Source organism: Electrophorus electricus, chromosome 8, assembly GCF_013358815.1.
Source record: "Electrophorus electricus isolate fEleEle1 chromosome 8, fEleEle1.pri, whole genome shotgun sequence".
In the NCBI taxonomy this organism is placed as follows: Eukaryota; Metazoa; Chordata; class Actinopteri; order Gymnotiformes; family Gymnotidae; genus Electrophorus; species Electrophorus electricus.
Window position 1 is genome coordinate 21,151,516 of NC_049542.1, and position 19,775 is coordinate 21,171,290.

At 38.9% G+C, this 19,775-nt stretch overlaps 1 protein-coding gene across 1 annotated transcript; it reads right to left on the bottom strand.

Annotated features, from left to right (window-relative positions):
• Nucleotides 1-149: 149 nt before the first annotated feature.
• On the bottom strand, nt 150-17,983 carry si:dkeyp-120h9.1 (uncharacterized protein LOC566469 homolog). The gene is made up of 10 exons (XM_027006397.2): nt 17,754-17,983; nt 15,924-16,543; nt 11,389-11,514; nt 10,925-11,069; nt 10,613-10,736; nt 5,341-5,444; nt 4,906-5,002; nt 4,649-4,798; nt 4,337-4,520; nt 150-1,250 (listed from the first exon to the last, which is right to left on the bottom strand). Exons 2-10 carry the CDS (start codon nt 16,366-16,368, stop codon nt 1,153-1,155), a joined length of 1,473 nt encoding a protein of 490 aa, XP_026862198.2. The 5' UTR covers nt 16,369-16,543; nt 17,754-17,983; the 3' UTR covers nt 150-1,152.
• Between the last annotated feature and the right edge of the window lie 1,792 nt (nt 17,984-19,775).

Consider the following 19,775-nt stretch of genomic DNA (forward strand, 5'->3'; position numbering starts at 1 on the left):
AGAACATCATAACTTGTAACCGACAGTTTGCATGACATTTTTATCATTGTACCTACTGGCTCACTGATCTGACTTTTACGGCTGCAGTAATATTGTTTTAGTAATCGAGTATTCTATCGGTCACTCCACTGATTAATCGAGGAATCAGATCAAAAATAAAATTGCTTTATTGAAGCGCAGTAGTAAATATACAAAAGAGAATACATGTTTAAATAGAACATTTCTTGAAATGCAAAAACAAATATGCCATTTGCTACTTTCCTTAACCTTTACAGTACTCAGTGGGCCTCAACATTTGTCTGAAAGCAGTTTTTGAAATCTAGCTAGATTTCTCAGAAGAGTAGTTTCTTAGTGTATAAAAAGCGATTCGCTAAAAATATATATACTCTAGCACGGATGTAAAAAATGAAATCGCTCCGGTACAATTCAAATCTTACCAAATTGGCGAACAAGTTACTTTGTTAGCCAACCTTCCGTAAAATAGCAGCGGCATGCCCTCCATAGTCATGCCCCAGACCGAAGCTGTGTGAACCTCTCCTGTCTTTGCAGTAATAACCCAGCATGACGGAATGAACTGTTTGGACTCTGGCTATACTCCATGTCTGCTTTTAAGTAAACATATTCGCCTATCGTCTTCATTAGAACCCGTTCGACCTTATTGCTGTGAAGATACTGGATTCCCGCGGGCTACAGTTGGCTGGATACAGAAGTATATACCTTTAAAAGAAAGCTGCATTGGAGAAACACTACTTTCGTTGTTTAGTCTACGGCTAATTTGCCTCCAAAAGACTAGCGCTAATATATTTATCAATTTGTTTTTGTGGTACCTTAAGCCTTATCTCTGCACAAGTTTACATCTTTACATGGAAGAAACACTGAATGTTAGCTGGTGCACTTTATCTGCCATGTACGTTTCAGAAGAATAATGGCCACAAACTATTTTCTAATGGGCTAAATCAAAGTAAAACCAGTTACAAAGATCCCTGGTTATACAGCCTCTGTAAAAAGCAGAGGTGGATGGTGTCTAGCAAGTCTGGGCATCAGTAAACTTTTATTTTTTGAAAATGTTCTAAAAATACAAAGGAACACAGGCTCAGTTAAAACTGCCCTTGAATTAGCTGTGGAACAGGCAGACTTTTAACCAGTTTATGGTCAATCAGTTTTGTCAGTTTCAGGTGGGTTGTCGAGGTCAAGGCCAGGGTCTGCCACACAGCAGAGACACAGCTTCTGTGTATACAATGAGACCACATCTGAAACAAAGAAAAAAAAGAATGGTGAAGTTACTCACTAGTGCCTATTATTTTACATGAAACTCTTGTCATTTACAACCCTTTGATTAGTCCATGTAGGTAGCAGCCAACACAGTAACCTTATAGTTCATACAAGTGTTCCTGCATCTAGACATGCTGTTAGTTGTTACAGTGGCACTCAACTTGTTCAAGAGGCACTCAACCAGATATCCCATTGTTTTGTAAACAAGCATTGCAATCCAATGATAAAATGCATGGAAGATCGCTTAGCTAGACAGCCAGCAAGATTCTTATTTCGGCTACTGCCATGATTCTTAGGCTGCAGCAAGATGCTAGTGCTCAGAGAGAACTTGCACTATATGCTCTCACCACTACATGACAGGTTTATGGTAGGTAGTACACAATCAATCCTACAAACATAGCACAGAGACAGCATCAGGTGTTAAACTTTTGTAAGCCCAATAAATTCTTTAATCAATTATCCACATAGAAGGAGGATCATTTACTTAGATTGTTAGCTAGCCAGCCAGGTAGCCTATAAGTCAAAGCTGGTCACTGAATGCATTCATTGAATTTAGCTAAGCCACAGTATGGGCTGCTATCTTTTCTTCTTCTGTAGGTCACACTCTGATTACATGGTTTTTAAGGTTAACCCAAATATCTGTCAGTGTCTGCATGTTATGGTCATGGGATTAGTTTCATGCTAGCTAGCTGTAGAGTCTCTAAGAGTTATAACTATATTGCGAATGGGGCCATCACCATTTGGAAGATTTAGCACCGTATGTATGCAAGACCAAAGACCAAAGAACAAAGAAGACCAAAGACCCCCCTACATCTTCAAAAATTGAAATGTGACTGCAGATACTGGGATACAAAATTTTTAAACTTGAGGATTCCAAACCAAGGTCTGTCCAGCAAAAGAGCTTTCACCAATATTTTTCCTGAACAAGTCACTTATATTTACAAGAAATATACCAGTAATCCATAAATATAAATATTTGCAGCTAAAAAAAAAAAAAAAAGGAACAAAAATGGGGGTTAAATGCCCCTTTAGGAGAAATCAATAAATGGCAGCAGTGTTAGTAGCAAACATGGATTAGCATTTAAGTGAACAGAAAGATTTATAATTAATTAGTCTATTTAATTAAGTAAATCAAAAGAGGATTTTCCCAAAGAGTTAAAATAGTAGTGATAGCTAACTTTACATTTAACAAAAATGTTAAACAATAAAGAAAGTGGCAGGAAAGACACTGGATAAGTCAGCACAGATCTGACTTTTGGAGTAGGTAACAGTGTAACAAGTTTGCCAGTGATGTTTATACCAATATGACATAAAAGGATTTGGACACTGCACAGATGCAGATATGCTGATCAGTGTGATGTTATCTATCATACATCTATATATCTTTTATTTAGTTGTTCTCTCACTAAATAGTAACCATTAAAACTAAGAATCAGCATGACAAAGTCATGGCAAAAGCCTACAAGGCTATAATGTGTTATTACTGGATGGCCAATATGCGTTTTTCAAGGACAGCTTATGGATTAGCTCCATCTTACTTAGACAAGCTTCTTCAGCCCTGCTCCCTTCTCGTATACTAAGGTCATCTAGCACTGAACACCTAGCTAGTCACTGCTCAGGGCATATCCTATAGTGTCATAGGCCCCAAGCTTTGGAACTCTTCATCTCTACCTCTTTGACTCTGTGCTTCTCTTGCCTCCTTCACAGCCCAGCTTAAAACTTTTCTCAACACTTTAAATCTCCTACTTAAGCCTTTTTTTTTTTTTTTTGGTATAAAGCTTTTATATTTGTTTTGTACATCAACCTTGGATATGTGAAAGACACTATACATTTAACTAATTATTATTGGTGTTAACAACAACAACAACAACATTAGGGCCGATGGAGATAACAGTTTTTAGGTAGAAGTGTGTTTACACAATGAACTACTTCTGACATTGTCATGTAAGAAAGTATAATAAAGTATGAAATATTCCACCTAGCACCACCTTTCTACCTTTCCACTTAACAGTAAAGCAAACCAGATATGGTTAACATTTTACTTGTTATATTTGTAAATATTATACTATTTCATAGTAGCTATTGGGTTTTAGGTGTGGGACTGCATCAAGTGGAGCTCATATAACTACTGTCTCATCAGAGCCCTCTTTCTTTACAGTTGTTCAGTGTAACAGAATGTACAGGGTAGCAAGTGTAAAAAACCAAAACAAGCTTGATGAGCTTGTTAAGCTCGAGTCACATTCTCGAGAGAACAGCGAATGCCTGAGTACAGAAGTACTGGAAATGAAGAGAAAACAAAAACAAATTCACTTGCAAATCAACCATTAGTACAGGAATTCCTTTTGAACTCGAGAGTTGCAAATAAATAAATAAATATTTATATTTACAAATTCCAATAACTACATTTACACTCTACGATGTTTAGTAGCAACAGAAGCTGAGCAACAATAGCTGAGGAAACAAGGCTGGTTACCTACAACACAACATAAAGAATTCATTACATGTTCTTTGTTTAGGCAATCACCTTTACGCATCAAAAACAAGCTTATTTATATACCACTTATTTATATATAACTTAGATTGATATAATAGCTTATTTATCTTCAACAGATCGTAAAGAATCTGATTTTCCTTTGTTAAAGAATGTGCTACGTCTGGCCATGTCCTGTTTACAAGTTTTAATGTAAGCTGTTTAATGTTTTATAAAAACATCAATAATTTACCTAAGGTAAGATAAAGAGCTAATATTGCATTTGTGAACTGCTTAAGGGATGTATTAAAATTCAAACCTTGTATTTACTAGACACCCTCATGTAAAATTTTACTATAGCATAAATTAAGTATGGAAACCAGAAAATTAATTCTAGTTCTCACCATTTATGACAGGTAAATGCAAAGATAGTAGCAATCCTACTCCACCCACTGAATGATACACAGATAGCACTAATGTCATGAGTCCTAATGGGGACAGTGTTTGTGTCTTTACTGGCCAATGTCGAAATCCCCCAAAAAACAAATATCAGTCGACCACTATGTATGAAGTAATTTCACTACAGCTACTCACTGAGCATTTGTCCCAAAAAGGCAGGTCTGGAGGTAGAGGGCAGGTGCACACAGATGTAGTAGACTGGAGCTCCGGAAAGAGCAACCGCAATCCCCACTAGAGAGTTTATTGTGTCACTGTAGAGCGGCACCACCACCAGAAACACACTGCAAACACAGAACACTATGGGATAGAACAGACTCAGCTACACAGACACAGACACACACACACACACACACACACACACACACACACACACAAAATAAATCAATAAAAGTCAATAAAGAGTCTAATGAGTACACAGAGGAGCCTAGTGAAAGAGCAAGGATTTACCTTGACAGGACGGTGCATCTCTGGAGCCTTTATGCGCAGGTAGAGCTGACTGGCTATGGAGAGGCCAATGAACAGCCAGTAATTAAAACTGAAATAATTAATGAGCTGGAACACATCTCTCACAAACAGGTAAAACAAGGCCATGGCACCCTAGGGAACACACACAGTTTCTTGTTCAAAAATGAAGTTTCTGCTTCGGAAAGGGTGACATAAAAACATGTGTTTGATAATAGCAGGTTTGACTAGTCTTCACTTACATTGAATAGCAGAGCAGGGATAGGTGTATAGCGCTTAACATGAATCATGGATAGGACATTTGGTAAATGGCCCTCCCGAGAACCTACAAAGAACAACCTTGGGGAAAGAACAATTCTTGCTGCTCAACAGTTTAAATGCTGTTTAATGTTTTTGGTAAAGTCAGTAGCTTGTGATTTAAGTAGTTCAAAATGGTATCACTATAACCTTGATTTTTCTAGCCAACCTATTCAGCTAAAAAAAACCTAAAAAAACCAGCATTTGTTCACTGAGGTATTAAAGAGGGTTATTGCAATCATTCTATTCTGGATCACTTGCTGTTCCAAAGTATAGTGGCTCTGGCTCAGATTTGCTAAGGGTACTGCAGTCACTCAGGTTTCTAGCTGATCAAGCCCTGCTATACACTTGTTCTAGGTACAAACCCTGCAGTTACTGACCTGGAGGCAGCAATGATGGATGAGTTGATGCCTCCATAGCAAGAGATGGCAACAGAAATGGGGATCAACCAGCGTGCGTAGCCAAGAACATTATCGGCAAATGTCTGCAAACAGAACACATACTGCTCACACAGACTTTCAGAGAGGCATTAAGAAAGGAATTAGTGCAGGTAAGTCAGTCAACAAGAAGCCTGAGTTAACCTTGTTAACAAGAATTTTGTATTACAAACATTACGTAGAGATGACTGAATTCCAATACGTGATTTTGGATCAGTGCCGTTATCGGCAAAGATACTGGATGTATATTGCTGAGGAAATTTTTAACGAGAGTTTAACTGTAGTGCGCTCTTCCCATTAACGATTAAAAACTATCATGTTAAAATGCAAATATCCATAGACTTACAGATGTGCGATTTCCATTGCTATAATTTTAATAACCTAGTGTGAGGAATCTCACCTTCTCGTGAGAGCATTTAAATGAGACAAAATAGTGTTTCAACACTGTTCACTGCTACATCCGTGAGCAACAGTTCTTTAAAAAAAAGATGAAGAAGATGACATTCCCAGTTTGACTGTGAAGTAAAAGAAATTTAGGGTTGGGGAAAGGAGAAAGAACAGCAGAAACCTGATAAACAGATGGAGAGAAGAAATAGTAATGAAACTAAAAAAAAGCCTTTAAATTCACAAAGTTAAAACTTTATGAACACTATATTCATACCATAAACAGACAAAAACACAGCTGTTTTCCATTCGCCTGCTGAATTTTAGAGTAGACTTGATATTTTGAAAAAGAAACTGGAGGTCAGGTCTGTCGGAAAGAGACAGCGTTGAATGCAGCTATTTAGAGTTTAATGAGACAGTCGGACAATCCAACGGCATGGTGGGAACACAGGCAAGGGTATAATTTAGACAGCAAGCAATAAGCAAACAAACCAAAAAGGGCATAGGCAGGTACAATTCCAAAAACAGGCAAATGAGTTCATAACCAGAAATATCTACAGGAGTATAGTGTGAAGTGTAGTGCAACAAGAAGTCCAGCTGGCAGGCGTGACACTGGAGAATAAGCCAACATTCACTAACTGGCCATAGATATTTTTGGTAGAAAGAATAACCATCTTGTAAACATAATCAGATTAAATTTCAATGGGTTTAAAACAGAGCTCGAGTAAAGACAGACTTGTAGTACTGGTACATAGTAGTTTCTATCTGCTCACATAGTGCCTAGTACATGTTAGTTATATCACTAGAAGAACAGGTATTTACAAATGAAATTCGCAAGAATAGTCATACGGTTATCATTAAGTTTATGCTGCATTCAGTAATAAGAAACAATGCAGGGGAACTATAGTGTAAATTTCAGGAGTGAGTGAGGCAGTCCTACTGAACACACACACACACACGGCCAGAGGGAGGGGTGTGTGTGTGTGTGTGTGCACCGAGGGTGAATACAGTAAAGCTGAGAACCAAGCAGATGATGACCAAGGCAGTAAATGTCATCTCAATAAGAAAGACACTCACTGTAAGGCAATGGAAGGGAAAAATAATAATGCTTTAGTCTTGTAAACAAAGGTTTTCTTGTAAAGCTAAAAATCTTCCTAGAAAATGAAATTTTAATAAACAGTTAATTGTTAAGGATATCCTTAGTTGCATTCTATACTTGTACACAAAGTCATGCGCTGTAACGAAGGCGCACACAAGAGGGAGAGGATCCAACTTCTAGAGGTTTTGTTTAGTTTGCTGGACAGATAGTAATTGTAGGGAGAGGCTGTGGGACTTTGAGCATTCTAGGTCAGGTAGGAGAAGTTAGACTGGTAATCTTGGTGAGGTCTGGAAGCTGTCCAGGGGTCAGGCAGGAGACAAGGTCTGTAACACAGGCAGGATTTGGCAACCAGGAAAGCTTGGTGTGCAACATGAGAATGGCAATTCTTTGCAAAGAGTGTGCGAGGGAGAGGAGCTTAAACAGAAGGGTAGTAAGGAAGAGAATATTCATCAGGTGTGTCGAATTAGTACTGGGAGACGTCGATGGGAAGAGGGAGGCATGGCAATGCTGGGATGAGGGTGGTTCCTGGATTCATGACAGAACCCCCCACCTGACGGGTGGCTTCTGATGCCCAAGAAATGAGAAGGCCCCCCCCCCCCCATCTATAGGTATTCAATAGCTTTCGGACAGCATAGGCTGGTTCACCATTGATCTCAACTGTGGCTGAAGGTTGACAGGGGCTGTGGCTGCGGTTTCAACAGAGATACATGAAAGTTGGGGTTCATCTGGCACCTTGGGGAAATTTGAAGCTTGTATGACACAGGGTTGATCTGTTGGTGCATCTTGATCGGCCCAATAAAGGGCCGAGTGTCCCGCTGGGTAGTCCGAGCCTCATATTAAGAGTGGCGACCCAGACCCTCTGACCGGGTTGAAGTCGCAGTGTGGGGACTTGGCAATGATTGGCGAACTCTTGCACATTCCAGAAGTGTTCGTTTAAGAGAGGTGAGCACATGCTGTTTACCTGGGGGGCAAGGGTCGGGCTAGGGTCGTCTTTGAGACCCTACTCTAGGTCTGTTTGAAAACCTCACCATATAGGGGCTAGGAAGCAGCTGTTAGGTAGGATAGATTCTGAATCTTGGTTAGTATCTCCCGTATTGTAAATGCGGGATAAAGCATCAGCCTTCTGATTCTTAGAATCTGGTCTATAAGACTGTGAAAGGAAACTGGGAGAAGAACAAAGCCTACCTGGTTTGCCTTGTGTTGAGTTGCTGATTTGACTTGAGGTATTCCAGGTTTTTGTGGTCCTTATAAACCAAGAAGGATACTCAGCTCCCTCCAACAAGTGTGTCCACTGTTCCAGGGCTAGTTTGATGATGAGAAGCTCCTGGTTTCCTACATATAATTTCTCTCGGCAGGTTGTAGTTTCCTTGAGTAGAATTTGCAAGGGTACAAATGTGGAGTGCCTTGTCTTTGGGACAAAACAGCTCCTATCCCCACTTCTGATGTGTCTACCTCTATGATAAAGGGCAGAGAAGGCTTCTTTCAATTTTTGGAAAGCCTGATTAGCAGCTGTAGTCCACTGAAGCCTCCCACTGCCATGGTTTTTGTGAAGATCAGTAAGGGGAGCAGAGATGGTACCTAACCCCTGTATGAACCTTCTATAAAAGTTGGCAAAACCCAAGAATCTGTAGTTTCTTGATAGTGGAGGGTTTAGTCCAATTCAAGACGGCAGATACTTTATCCGGCTCCACAGAGATGCTACATGGCTCGATGGTGAAAACAAGAAAAGTGACAGATTCACAGTGAAATTCACAATTCTCTGCTTTGGTGTACAGGTGATACTAAGACGTGTCTGGAAGGCTGCAACGTGTTCCACATGTTCTTCATCTGACTGAGAATATAAAGAGATCCTCACGATAAACAATCAGGAACTTGCCTACAATGTCCAGAAAGATTTCGTCCAAAAATGCCTGGAAAACAGGGTCTATTGTACAGACCATAAGGCATGACAAGGTATCCATAGTGTCTCCGTAATGTTATGAAGTCTTCCACTCATCACCCTCATGTATGCGAATGAGATTGCAAGCGCTATGTAGGTCCAATTTAGTGAAGACTGGCTCCCAGCAGACATTCATAAGTTAGAGAAATGAGGGGACGAGGGTATAAATATGTCACATTCACTTCCATGGTAAGGGAGCCCTAGAAAGGAGTTCCACTGCACAGTCCCAAGGTTGATGGGGTGGAAGTTCAGTGGCTTTAACTTTACTGAACACATCTGAGAATTTGGGGACTAAAGGCTTTCTATAGTAGTGGAGAGAACTGGCAAGGACGGTGCTTACTCCATGACAGCAGTTCAGCAGTGGACCAAGAAATACCAGGGTCATGGATCGATAACCAGAGAAAGCCTAGTATAATGGAATCACAGGACATGAGTAGAAGCATGGATTGAATCAAATCACTACGAAATAAGCCAACTTTAAATGTGACTGGAACAGTTTGATGCCTAATAACACCTTCACCAATAGGTTGGCCATTAAGTGAATTAACACAAGGGGGGGGGGGGGTCTAAGGTAAGTGCAGTGATTCCTAGCTGTGCAGCTAATCCAGTATCTAAAAAACTGAGGAAGTTCTTGCAACAGTCTGGTGAGCCACAATACATCTCTGGAATGGCTACAGGAATACAATGAGGAGCAGCAGGGGATGGCGAGGGAAACACACAGGCGAGGTAGGAGCCATCTGAGAGAGTCTTTGAACTTTGTTCCACGTAGCTAGGTGATAGTGGCTTCTTGTTGGGAATGTCTGGCTTGAACCTTTGCTGAATCCATGGTTAGAGGAGGATTCTGTAACGAAGGCACATGCACACATGAGAGAGAGAGAGGATCCAATGGTTAGAGGTTTTATTTAGTTTGCTGGACATGTAGGAATTGTATGGCTTGTAGGGTTTTGAGGGTTCCAAGTCAAATAGGAGAAGTTAGATTGGTAATCTTGGTCAGGTTGGCCTGAGGTTGAAAATGCGAGGCAGAGTCTGGAAGGCATCCAGGGGTCAGGCTGGAGACAAGGTCTGTAATGCAGGCAGGATTCGGCAACCAGGAAGACAAACACGCACATGGAAGGCTAGGTATGCAACATGAGAATGGCAATACTTTACAAAGAGTGTGTGAAATAAGGGAGCTTAAATAGGAGGATAGAAAGGGAGAGAATAGTCATCAGGTGTGTTGAATTAGTACTCTGGCAAACCAGATCGGAGACATCGGTGGGAAGAGGTAAGTGTGGTAGTGCTGGGATGAGAGTGATTCCTGGAATCTGTGACATGCACCAAGTTCATTACCAGGCAACAGGTCATGTTGTGGGCAACAGAGCAGGGCCTCTAAAGATGCAACACTGCCTGAAGCTTCCACTGCTTAACTGGATAAGTGGAACATCAGATAAAAACAGTAAAGTCTGAAATACAATGAACAATTGTTGGCAATTATGACCTGGATCATGACTTGTTAGAACTGAGGAGTTTTGAGAGAGAGAGACAGAGAGAGACAGAGACAGAGACAGAGAGAGAGAGAGACAGAGAGAGAGAGAGAGAGAGAGAGAGAGAGAGAGAGAGAGAGAGAGAGAGAGAGAGAGAGAGCACAAAATGGCAAGAGAGCACATTCACCAAAGTATGAGAAACATTAAGGCATTTAAAAGAAAGGCTGTTCCAATTTTCACAATTGTACAGTAGGCCTTATCCTATGCCAGCACACTCAGAAATGTTAATGAGTAGTATAAATGTTTGTTATTCACAAAAGTGCAACTCACCACAGCCACAGCATCACTACTGAGAACAGTGTCCATATCCATGACTGTGTAATAGGCAACGTTGGTCAGAAGGTAGATCACTGTAACAATGGGCATGGAGATTGCTATAGACAGTGGCAAGTTCCTGGAGAAATAAAAATGGCAAACCAAAAAGTAAGTTATAGTGGAGGTATAATATACTACCATGAAATATCAACTCTATAATTTGTTATTGAAAAACTGAACAAAAAGGGCCAAATGTTTTTCTTCCTTTTTCAAAAATGTTTGAGGCAGTTTCAGGATTACTTATTTAAGATGGCTCTATTTTCCCACCTCTCTGGGTCCTTGATCTCCTCAGTGATGAAGTTGAGGGTGTCCCAGCCAGAGTAGGAATAGAGGGCAGCATACAGGGCCAAAGCCATGTCCCCTGTGTTCAGCTTAGACTTATGAAAGGAGTTCTCAAAGTTCATTGTCTTACCTGCAACAGCATACAAAAGTAGTAACAGTGGTTACTTCATCCATCTACAGAAAGTGCTATCCATCCTAGTATCTGATTTAACATAAGATGATCATTTTCTTAATTAGCCTACCACCATCCACTACCCTACCATGATGTAATTGTTCATAACTTTTCTGCCATTAACAGAGTAGTTCCTCAATTAAGAAAACAACAACAACAACAACACAATAACAAACACATGTCTACCAGGATGTTAAACTAGGCTTAAAGACTCTTCCTTAATTTATTGAGTGACAGAGAAAAGACAACATGATACACAGTGTAAAACAAAATGTACCTTTGGCCAGTATGACAATCCCAGCAATGATGATGACAATGAGAGCCAGGACTTTTGCCACAGTGGAGATGACCTGCAGGATGGCCCCCAACTTTACTTTCATACTGTTCACAAATGTTAACAGAGCTAGAGAAAGGGGGGAATATTTAATATCTATGAGACCAGGTGTAAACAAAATAAAGAACACATAATATCTTGATAAGCAGGTCATCTGATTTTCAAAGTAATCTGTCAGTCATTTTTTGAACAATTTCAAGAGGGGAAAAAAAAAATAAAAAAAACATTCAAATGATTCAGATCCATCCTGGAGACAATGTTTTATGCTTACCACTACTTTTAAAAAGGGGCATTTTTCAATGACTTTCATGTACTTAAAACATACCAACAAACTAATGTATTCATGGATTCACTGTAGATTTTTTACTAAATATGTATCACAAACAAGGACTTTAAATAAATATCAAATTGGACAGGCCGCAGGTGTTATTAGTTCAATGTTGTTGTCGCTACAACTGCAGAATGATTGTATTTAACTGTGCAGAACTCCAGAGATACTGCTTCAGTAGTAGCTGCTAGTCACAAAAGTGAACTTTAGCCAGAAACCTTAAAATAAACTGTACAAATAAATATCAGATCTCAAATGTAAACAGGCTTTTTTTTGTGCATAGTCATCACATTCTCCCTAACATTTGATTTTATATGTGTGTCTAAGAGGTTAATGCTTGAGGGTTATATTATTGATTCACATTCAAGAAGCTCCTATTAGCTATCAAATTTCACTTTCAACTTGGGATAATTAATATGAGTTGTGAGGTACAACAATGCACATACAAAGAGGTTCACATATGAGGTTAATTGTGAAATGCTGCAGCACTATCATTAGGCCAACAATTTACACCACATTCCAGGATCAGCTCCTTTCTTATCTTAAATAGAGGCATATACACTCTGCATATACCCTTTCACACTGGGGTTGCTTGTGTAGTAGCATTCCAGAGGTCTTCCATTCTCCACTCCATGAGTGTCTTATTTGTTCCAGTAGAACACTCTTCATCAGATTGCCCTGGTCCCCCAGGATTTGATATGGACCTTGTTAACCCAGATGATAGCTGATGCAACTCTTGCTTTTATCAACAACAACAAAAAAAGGATGGTTCTGATGGATGATTCTGGCAGATGCCAGGAGAATGCTACCTACATAAATGTATAGTGCTAAGTTTGATGCAGAAAGGATAATGATAATCATCTAATGATAGGACAGGTATAATGATCTGCTGAAAGGGATAATGTTATGCTTTTAAGGGTATGGGCTAGGCCTCTTAGTTCCCATTAATTCTGTAAGTATTACAGAATACAAAGACATACATACATATACATATACATATACATACATATACATATACATACATATACATATACATACATATACATATATATACACATTATATATATATATATATAATTTGTCTTTGTATTCTCAGTAGCACAGTTATGCTGGAACCTGAAGGGTTAAAATTTTTTGTTTATATATATATATATATATATATATATATATATATATATATATATATATATATATAAAAATTATTTTTTTAACCCTTCAGGTTCCAGCATAACTGTGCTACTGAGCACAAAGTGAGGTCCAAACAGACATGGTTTGTCAAGACTCATGTAGAAGGTTTGCCAGTGGCCTGCACAGAGCACTCACCTCAACCCACCTGAACACCTTGGAACATTAAGTGTGAGTGAGGCCTCCTTCTTCAATTTTGGTGATTAAGTGTAGATTGATCGGCAAATGGCAGTTATATCAAATTCACAACACAGTAAAAAAGTCTGAATGATGAAACTGCTACATTTCCACATTTCTCAACTGTGTATATATGATTCCAGGTGAGTAATCATAGTGTACTGAAGTAAGAGATGTAGAGATGTTCAAAATTGTAATGAAGTACACAAGGTTTCCATAGAAACAGGATATTTCAGACAGAGGTAATCAGCTATGTAAGCAATGTGTTTCTGAATTTGTAGGAGGAGGAAGCAGTGTATATCAGACAAATTAGATGTTTAAACCATAACTTTCATTCCATGGGGTTCTAAAGTTCCAGGAGCACAGATCAGTTCTTTTCCTTTGCATTTCCTATTTTAATTGCTGCCATAGCAATAACTGCCAATGCAAACAGATATGTATTTAATGCCATGTCCATTGGTATTAAAATAGCTTCTGGCTTCCCATTGGAAACTTAATTGGAAATCCTTAATTCCGATGGTCTGAAGTTGTTCAACAAACCTATCAGCAAGCTTTCTTCTCGTTTTCGCAGAGTAAAACTGATTATATCTCTTGCAAGTAATATGGTAGACAACTCCTGCAGTAATGCATGAGGAGGAATGGTTGATGAAAATTGATCCTTTTTGTGCCAGGTATTTTAGAGGTTAATAAACTTACATGTAGCACATCTAGAGCAGTTGGAAGCTACAGTACCAATTATTATCTGAATGGTCATTTATCTAACTCTTGACAAGCATGTCTCTGATGTGATGATCTATCAAGGATCCTTAAAAGGGGATGTTGTCTCTGCATCATACTGGAGAATTCTGAAGTGTTTAAGTATAATATTAGCCACTGTTTTATTTGTAGGATGACAAGTCAGCACCAAAGGAATTCTTGTAGTCTTGCAGATTGTTTATAGGTCAGTGCATCCATTCTCTGAACAGGGAAAACACAAGCAAAGGAGTCATATATGACTTCCATAGGAAATCCACAATTCTGAAAATATTCACACATTTCCATACTTCTCCAGAGGAAGTCTTCATTCTCACCGCAAATGCAGTGAAAGTTTTAGTGGCTGTGTGTAATGGATGGAGATTTTGAGAGCCTTGTAATGTGAAGAATTGTACTGCAAATAGGAAAGGTATATAATAAACCGTGGAACCTAACCAAAAAATTCCCATCTTTAATGATACATCCAAACAGGTTATCCTAATGCTAGAATGTGTTATATTCAATATATATTCCAGAGCTGGGAAGAACTTTGAGAAAGAAGAAATGAACAGTTGGAGCTCTTCAAATGTGCACAGAGCAATATAAAAAAGTCATCAATGTATCTCAGAAATTCTAAGAGTACAGATGCAGTATATTGCTCAAAAATGTCTCTAAAAAATCCAACAAAGAGGTTTGCTTAGTACCCTTAGTACCCATTTTAGTAACCATTTTAGTAACCATACTATCTCCTCTCGGGCAGTGGTAACTCAGTGGTTAAGGTACTTGACTAGTAATCAGAAGATTGCCAGTTCAAGCCCTGCCACTGCCAAGTTGCCCCTCAGCAAGGCCCTTAACCCTCAATTGCTCAAATTGTACTCAGTCATAATTGTAAGTTGCTTTGGATAAAAGCATCAGGTAAATGAGTAGTGATGTGTGTATAATGTATCCTGGCCATTTTTTTTTAAATTAAAATAAGCATGTAATCTTAAATGCTGGAACAAATATTTAGTGTTAATAATGGACTTCAAGCCTTGAAGGTACAAATTTCAGACCTTTTGATAGGACAGAGAAGATAGGATGGATGTGCAGTGGACAAATCTACACGTGCACGCGTGAACACACGCGCACACACACTAGAGATAGCATTAGTCTAATGCCACATATTGGCAAAAAAACCCAAAAAAAACATGTGTATTAACAGCTGGGCTACTTAGAGCACAGTTTCTACAGTGCTGTATAGTTTAACTGCAGTGTTTTCTTCACAATAATCATCAAAACTACTATGCTCAAATGCAAATATTCTTGCACTCACATGTACAATCTCCAATTCTATCATTTTAATAACCCAGTCTGGACCCAATGTGGGGAACAGGTTATCTGCCTTCTGGTGAGAGTATTTAAAGAAGACAAAATAGCATTGTAACACTGCGACCATCTGTGATTTGTTTATAAATCTGTTATTTAAAAAACAAAAATTATGACATTTATAATTTGCCCAAGAAGTAAAGGTTCAGGCTCAGGGAAAGAAGAAAGCTTATATACAAAGATGGAGAGGAGAAAGAATAATGAAACAAGAAAAGCTCTCTCCTTCTCCAAATTCATTAATGTACTTATTCTATGGCTTTAATATATTCACACTGCATGAAAAAATGGAAAAAGAGAGAGAAAAATTTAAATGTAAGATTTGTATCAAATTGGTAAAGAAGAAAAGATTGGTATCATGCCATCTCTAACATTACACATAAACACAGTCCATCACCTTGCATTTCTACATTTACAATTAATTACCAGAATGCCATTACCGGAATGCCATTAGAAAGCCCTTTTGCCACTGTGACTAAATATAACAACATACTAGGATATTCCCAGAACTGCACTGATTTATGAAAGGTTTCACACCACCCAAGTAGCACAAAGAAACATTGTGTCTTGACAGTTGACTATGACCTATACTGTACGCCTATTAACACTGTAAAGTTAGTTCAAGCAAGTAACAGACCTGGTCTATCAACCAAGTGACAGAAAACATGCATGTTTCTGATAACAGATAACTCACCAATAATGAGAGCGGCGATGAGACGCACTGCCTTGTATGGAGCCTCACAGGTGTCATAGAATGGCTGGACAAGGTAGATGGAGAAGGTGAGAGCAATGACAGCTTGGGAAGCTGGCTCCACAATCAACAGTGACGTCCACAGACGAATAAAAGCCAGGAAGCCTCCAAAGGACTCCAGGATGTAGGCATAGCTGGCACCCGACTTGCGGATTGTTGTGCCGAGTTCAGCGTAACACAGAGCACCAAAGACAGAAAAGATGCCACCAAAAGCCCATACCACTAGTGACAAGCCATATGACCCCGTATGGCGCAGAACACCCTTTGGGGATATAAAAATTCCTGAGCCAATCATATTGCCCACGATGAGGCAGACACCATGCAACAGAGAGATCTCTTGTTTCAGGCGCATGGAGCTGATTGAGCTTGCATCCCCTTCTTTCTTCATGATCTCACTATAAGTAGGGACTCCGGATATTTGATCACCAGTAGAAAGAAAGGTGCGGGAGAAAAAGCAGAAGTAAAAAAACAAGGGAAGGAGAAACAGTCGGTGGGGTCCAGTCGGACGAAAGCAGACCTCTGCAGTGTTAGTTATAATTCATCTTCTGCCCTGTGTGTCAAACCTGTAGGACAGGAAAAAAAGCAACAGTCAGGAGAAACAAACAAGAAGATAATACATATATTAGCAAGTCTAAAACACATACAAAACAAACACATACTACCATGCTAATAATGTTTTCAAGTATACATTATTAGGGAAATAACAGGATGTTATTCACTCAAATCAGTGCTTATTTAACACATAGGCACATGTTTTACTACATGGTACATGTTTAATGAACCACGCTGAAAATGTAATCTCTCAAATATTTTAAAACAAAGTTTACAGCTTGTCTTGAAACGTCTTTGGAGCTGTTCAAGCGGGTTATATATTGTGGCAGTTTGTAATTAGCCGGCGACACCTTGTTCATGTACGTAGCAAGGACAGTTTTATTCATTCTGATACAGCTTAGCTAGCTAACTAGTTAGCTGTTTTCATATAGGGAAGTTATCAAGTAGTTGTTTGCCGAATTTGCCATTTCATTTCTGACTCGACTTTAAGCCGCTGGTTTACAATAATGATCAAAAAGAAAAAAATGGAAAAATCAAAACCTATTATTTGTTTGAACCTGAAAAGACGCGCTGAGTTGGCAACAAACCTGACAGTCTTTAACGTGGAGGCTGCATCCGTATCATTTGTTATCATTCTTCGGGTCAACATTAAAAGTGTAGTTCACGTGTTTATATCGGTCACGACTTTACTTTATCAACTTGACATAAATATTTTATTCATTTGCTTGTATTAATTCGTTGAATCAGACTTTTGCGACTGATCTTCTAAGCTTATCGTCGCTCAGTTAGGTCAGCTAACTAAATAGGGGTTAATAGCTAAATGTTCTAATAAATTAAAGCTGATGTAGCTAGCTAACTAGCTACCATGCCAAACTTGAAAGCTGCTATCGGATTTCCTCGTTTAATTCGCTAAATTACATAACTTAATACCAGACTTCTCTCTATACCCCTACTTTTAAATCGTATGCAGTAAACCAAATCAAACCTAAAAAGGATGGCTTCTTAAAGTATGGCCAAGTTGTGTTTCACACACGACGGTGAAAACGTGTTCTAGGTTAAGTTCCTTAAATTAACTGATCCTGTTAGTTAACTAGTACGTATTAATACCGCATAGTTTTACCTAGTCATGTTATATTAACGTTAGCCACCAGAAAATAAACTGAAAACTTTTAGAATCTTATCATGGAACCAGAAAATGAACAAAATGTAGAAAAGTTTTACCTGCTGAAGAGACTAAGATGCCCAAGGAAGAAAGCATTTACTAACAGCACCGACGACGTGAAAATATAGATAACATACGTAGCAACTGGGCTGACTACAAATAGCATATGATTCAGTGCCCCCACATGGATCCTGTAATGCATGAAGCAGTACAACACCAACAGGCCTCTAAAAGCCTTTATCAAGAACTCAAAGGGGCTGTGGAAGAAAACCCTAGAGGCCAACCTCTGTTCTTCCCTGCTGCTGCCTGAACCCCCTCACTGAAATCATCACCAAGAGTGACGACGGATATTGGGTATAGAATAGAGTCAGCCACTTCCTTTACATGGATGACATCAATCTCAAGGAGAATGGGAATGAGGAGGAAAGGAACAATTATGCGAAGAAAAACCCTTGCGAGGTATGTACCACCGGAAAATAGTGGAAGTGGTTGATATGGAGAAATCCTTCCAATGGCTGGAAAAGGCTGCATTGAATGACAGCATGGAGGCACTAATCATGGCAGCACAGGAGCAAGCTCTGAATACAAGATATAGGCTGTGATTTACCACACCAGGCAGTACCACAGATGCAGGCTGAGCAAAGATGCCCCTGAGAGAGTCCATCAAATAACAGTGAGATTCATGATAATAGCAGGCAGAGGGCACATGGAACACTATATCCAAGTGGCTGGCATAGTACACAGAAACATCTCTGCTGAGTACTGGCTGGAAGTTTTGAGGTCAAATATACCACGGTGGTGGAGAATGGCCGAGCTAAGATCCTAAGGGACTTCTAGATACAGAATTACAAAATGATATTGGCTAACCAACCGGATAGTGTAGTGATGGGGAAACAGCAGAATTTGGCCATAGTGATAGCATCTCAAGTGATAGCAATATCACAACCAAGGAAGATGAAATGCTTGAGAAATACCAAGGGCTGAGAGAGGAGCTAGAAAAAGTGTGAAAGGTGAAGGGAAAAAAAAAATTATATATATATATATATATATATATATATATATATATATATATATATATATATATATATATATATATATATATATATTTAACTATATAAGTTCTCTTGAGGATATATGTGTGTGTGTATGTGTGTGTGTGTGTGTGTGTGTGTGTGTGTGTGTGTGTGTGTGTGTGTGTGTGTGTGTGTGTGTGTGTGTGTTGGGGGAGGGGATATCAAAGCATTCATTATGTAGCCTTGTACTACCACCTAGTGGATAAAAAGAAATCTTCAGCGTAAATAAAAGTACATGCTAATGAATTATGTTTATTTCACAGACATAAGATCAGAAAATAATAAAAGAACATCAAAATGCATATAGAAATTCTTTATAGCTTTCAAATTTTACAGCAGGGGAAGGGCAAAATAAAATAGCATACAACTCAACAACTCATGAAGAGCCATAAGTGCATAAATTCAATCTAAATGTCCTCCTCTTTATCTTCCCAAGTTAAACCTCCTTTATAATGCGATGGGATCCCCATTCTCAACTGTTACTTTGCAGCATCCTCCAATTAGTAAACCTGACACTCAGTATCTCAGGTGTAAACAATGAGCAAAACTGATTCATCTGTTACCCACATGTAAACTTCTGTATTGTCAAGATGGGCATTATGGGTACTGATGTACTGATGTGTCACTGTTGTGGCCTACTGTAATGATGTGTGATGCAGGTCTGAGAGCTTTGATTTTTGGGCTGCAGTCATATGACACTGTTCAGTTTATGACAAACAGTTCATACAATAACTTTTATTATTCCTACTAGACACTGCTTCCTTCCTTATTCATGTTAGACATCAATATAGCCTGACCATTTCTTATGTCTTAACTGGAAGCATATCTGCATTACGGATAAATCCCAGTTGAATGTGAATATTTACTGCAATGAAGTCAAACAAGCTCTTATCGGTCACAAGACACTTATGTATAGAGAAAAATGCTGAGTAGTAATTAGATATAACAAATATGTTATATAACAATGCACTAGAAAATATTTTAAGTTTGGGTTTGCTGTGATGTGTG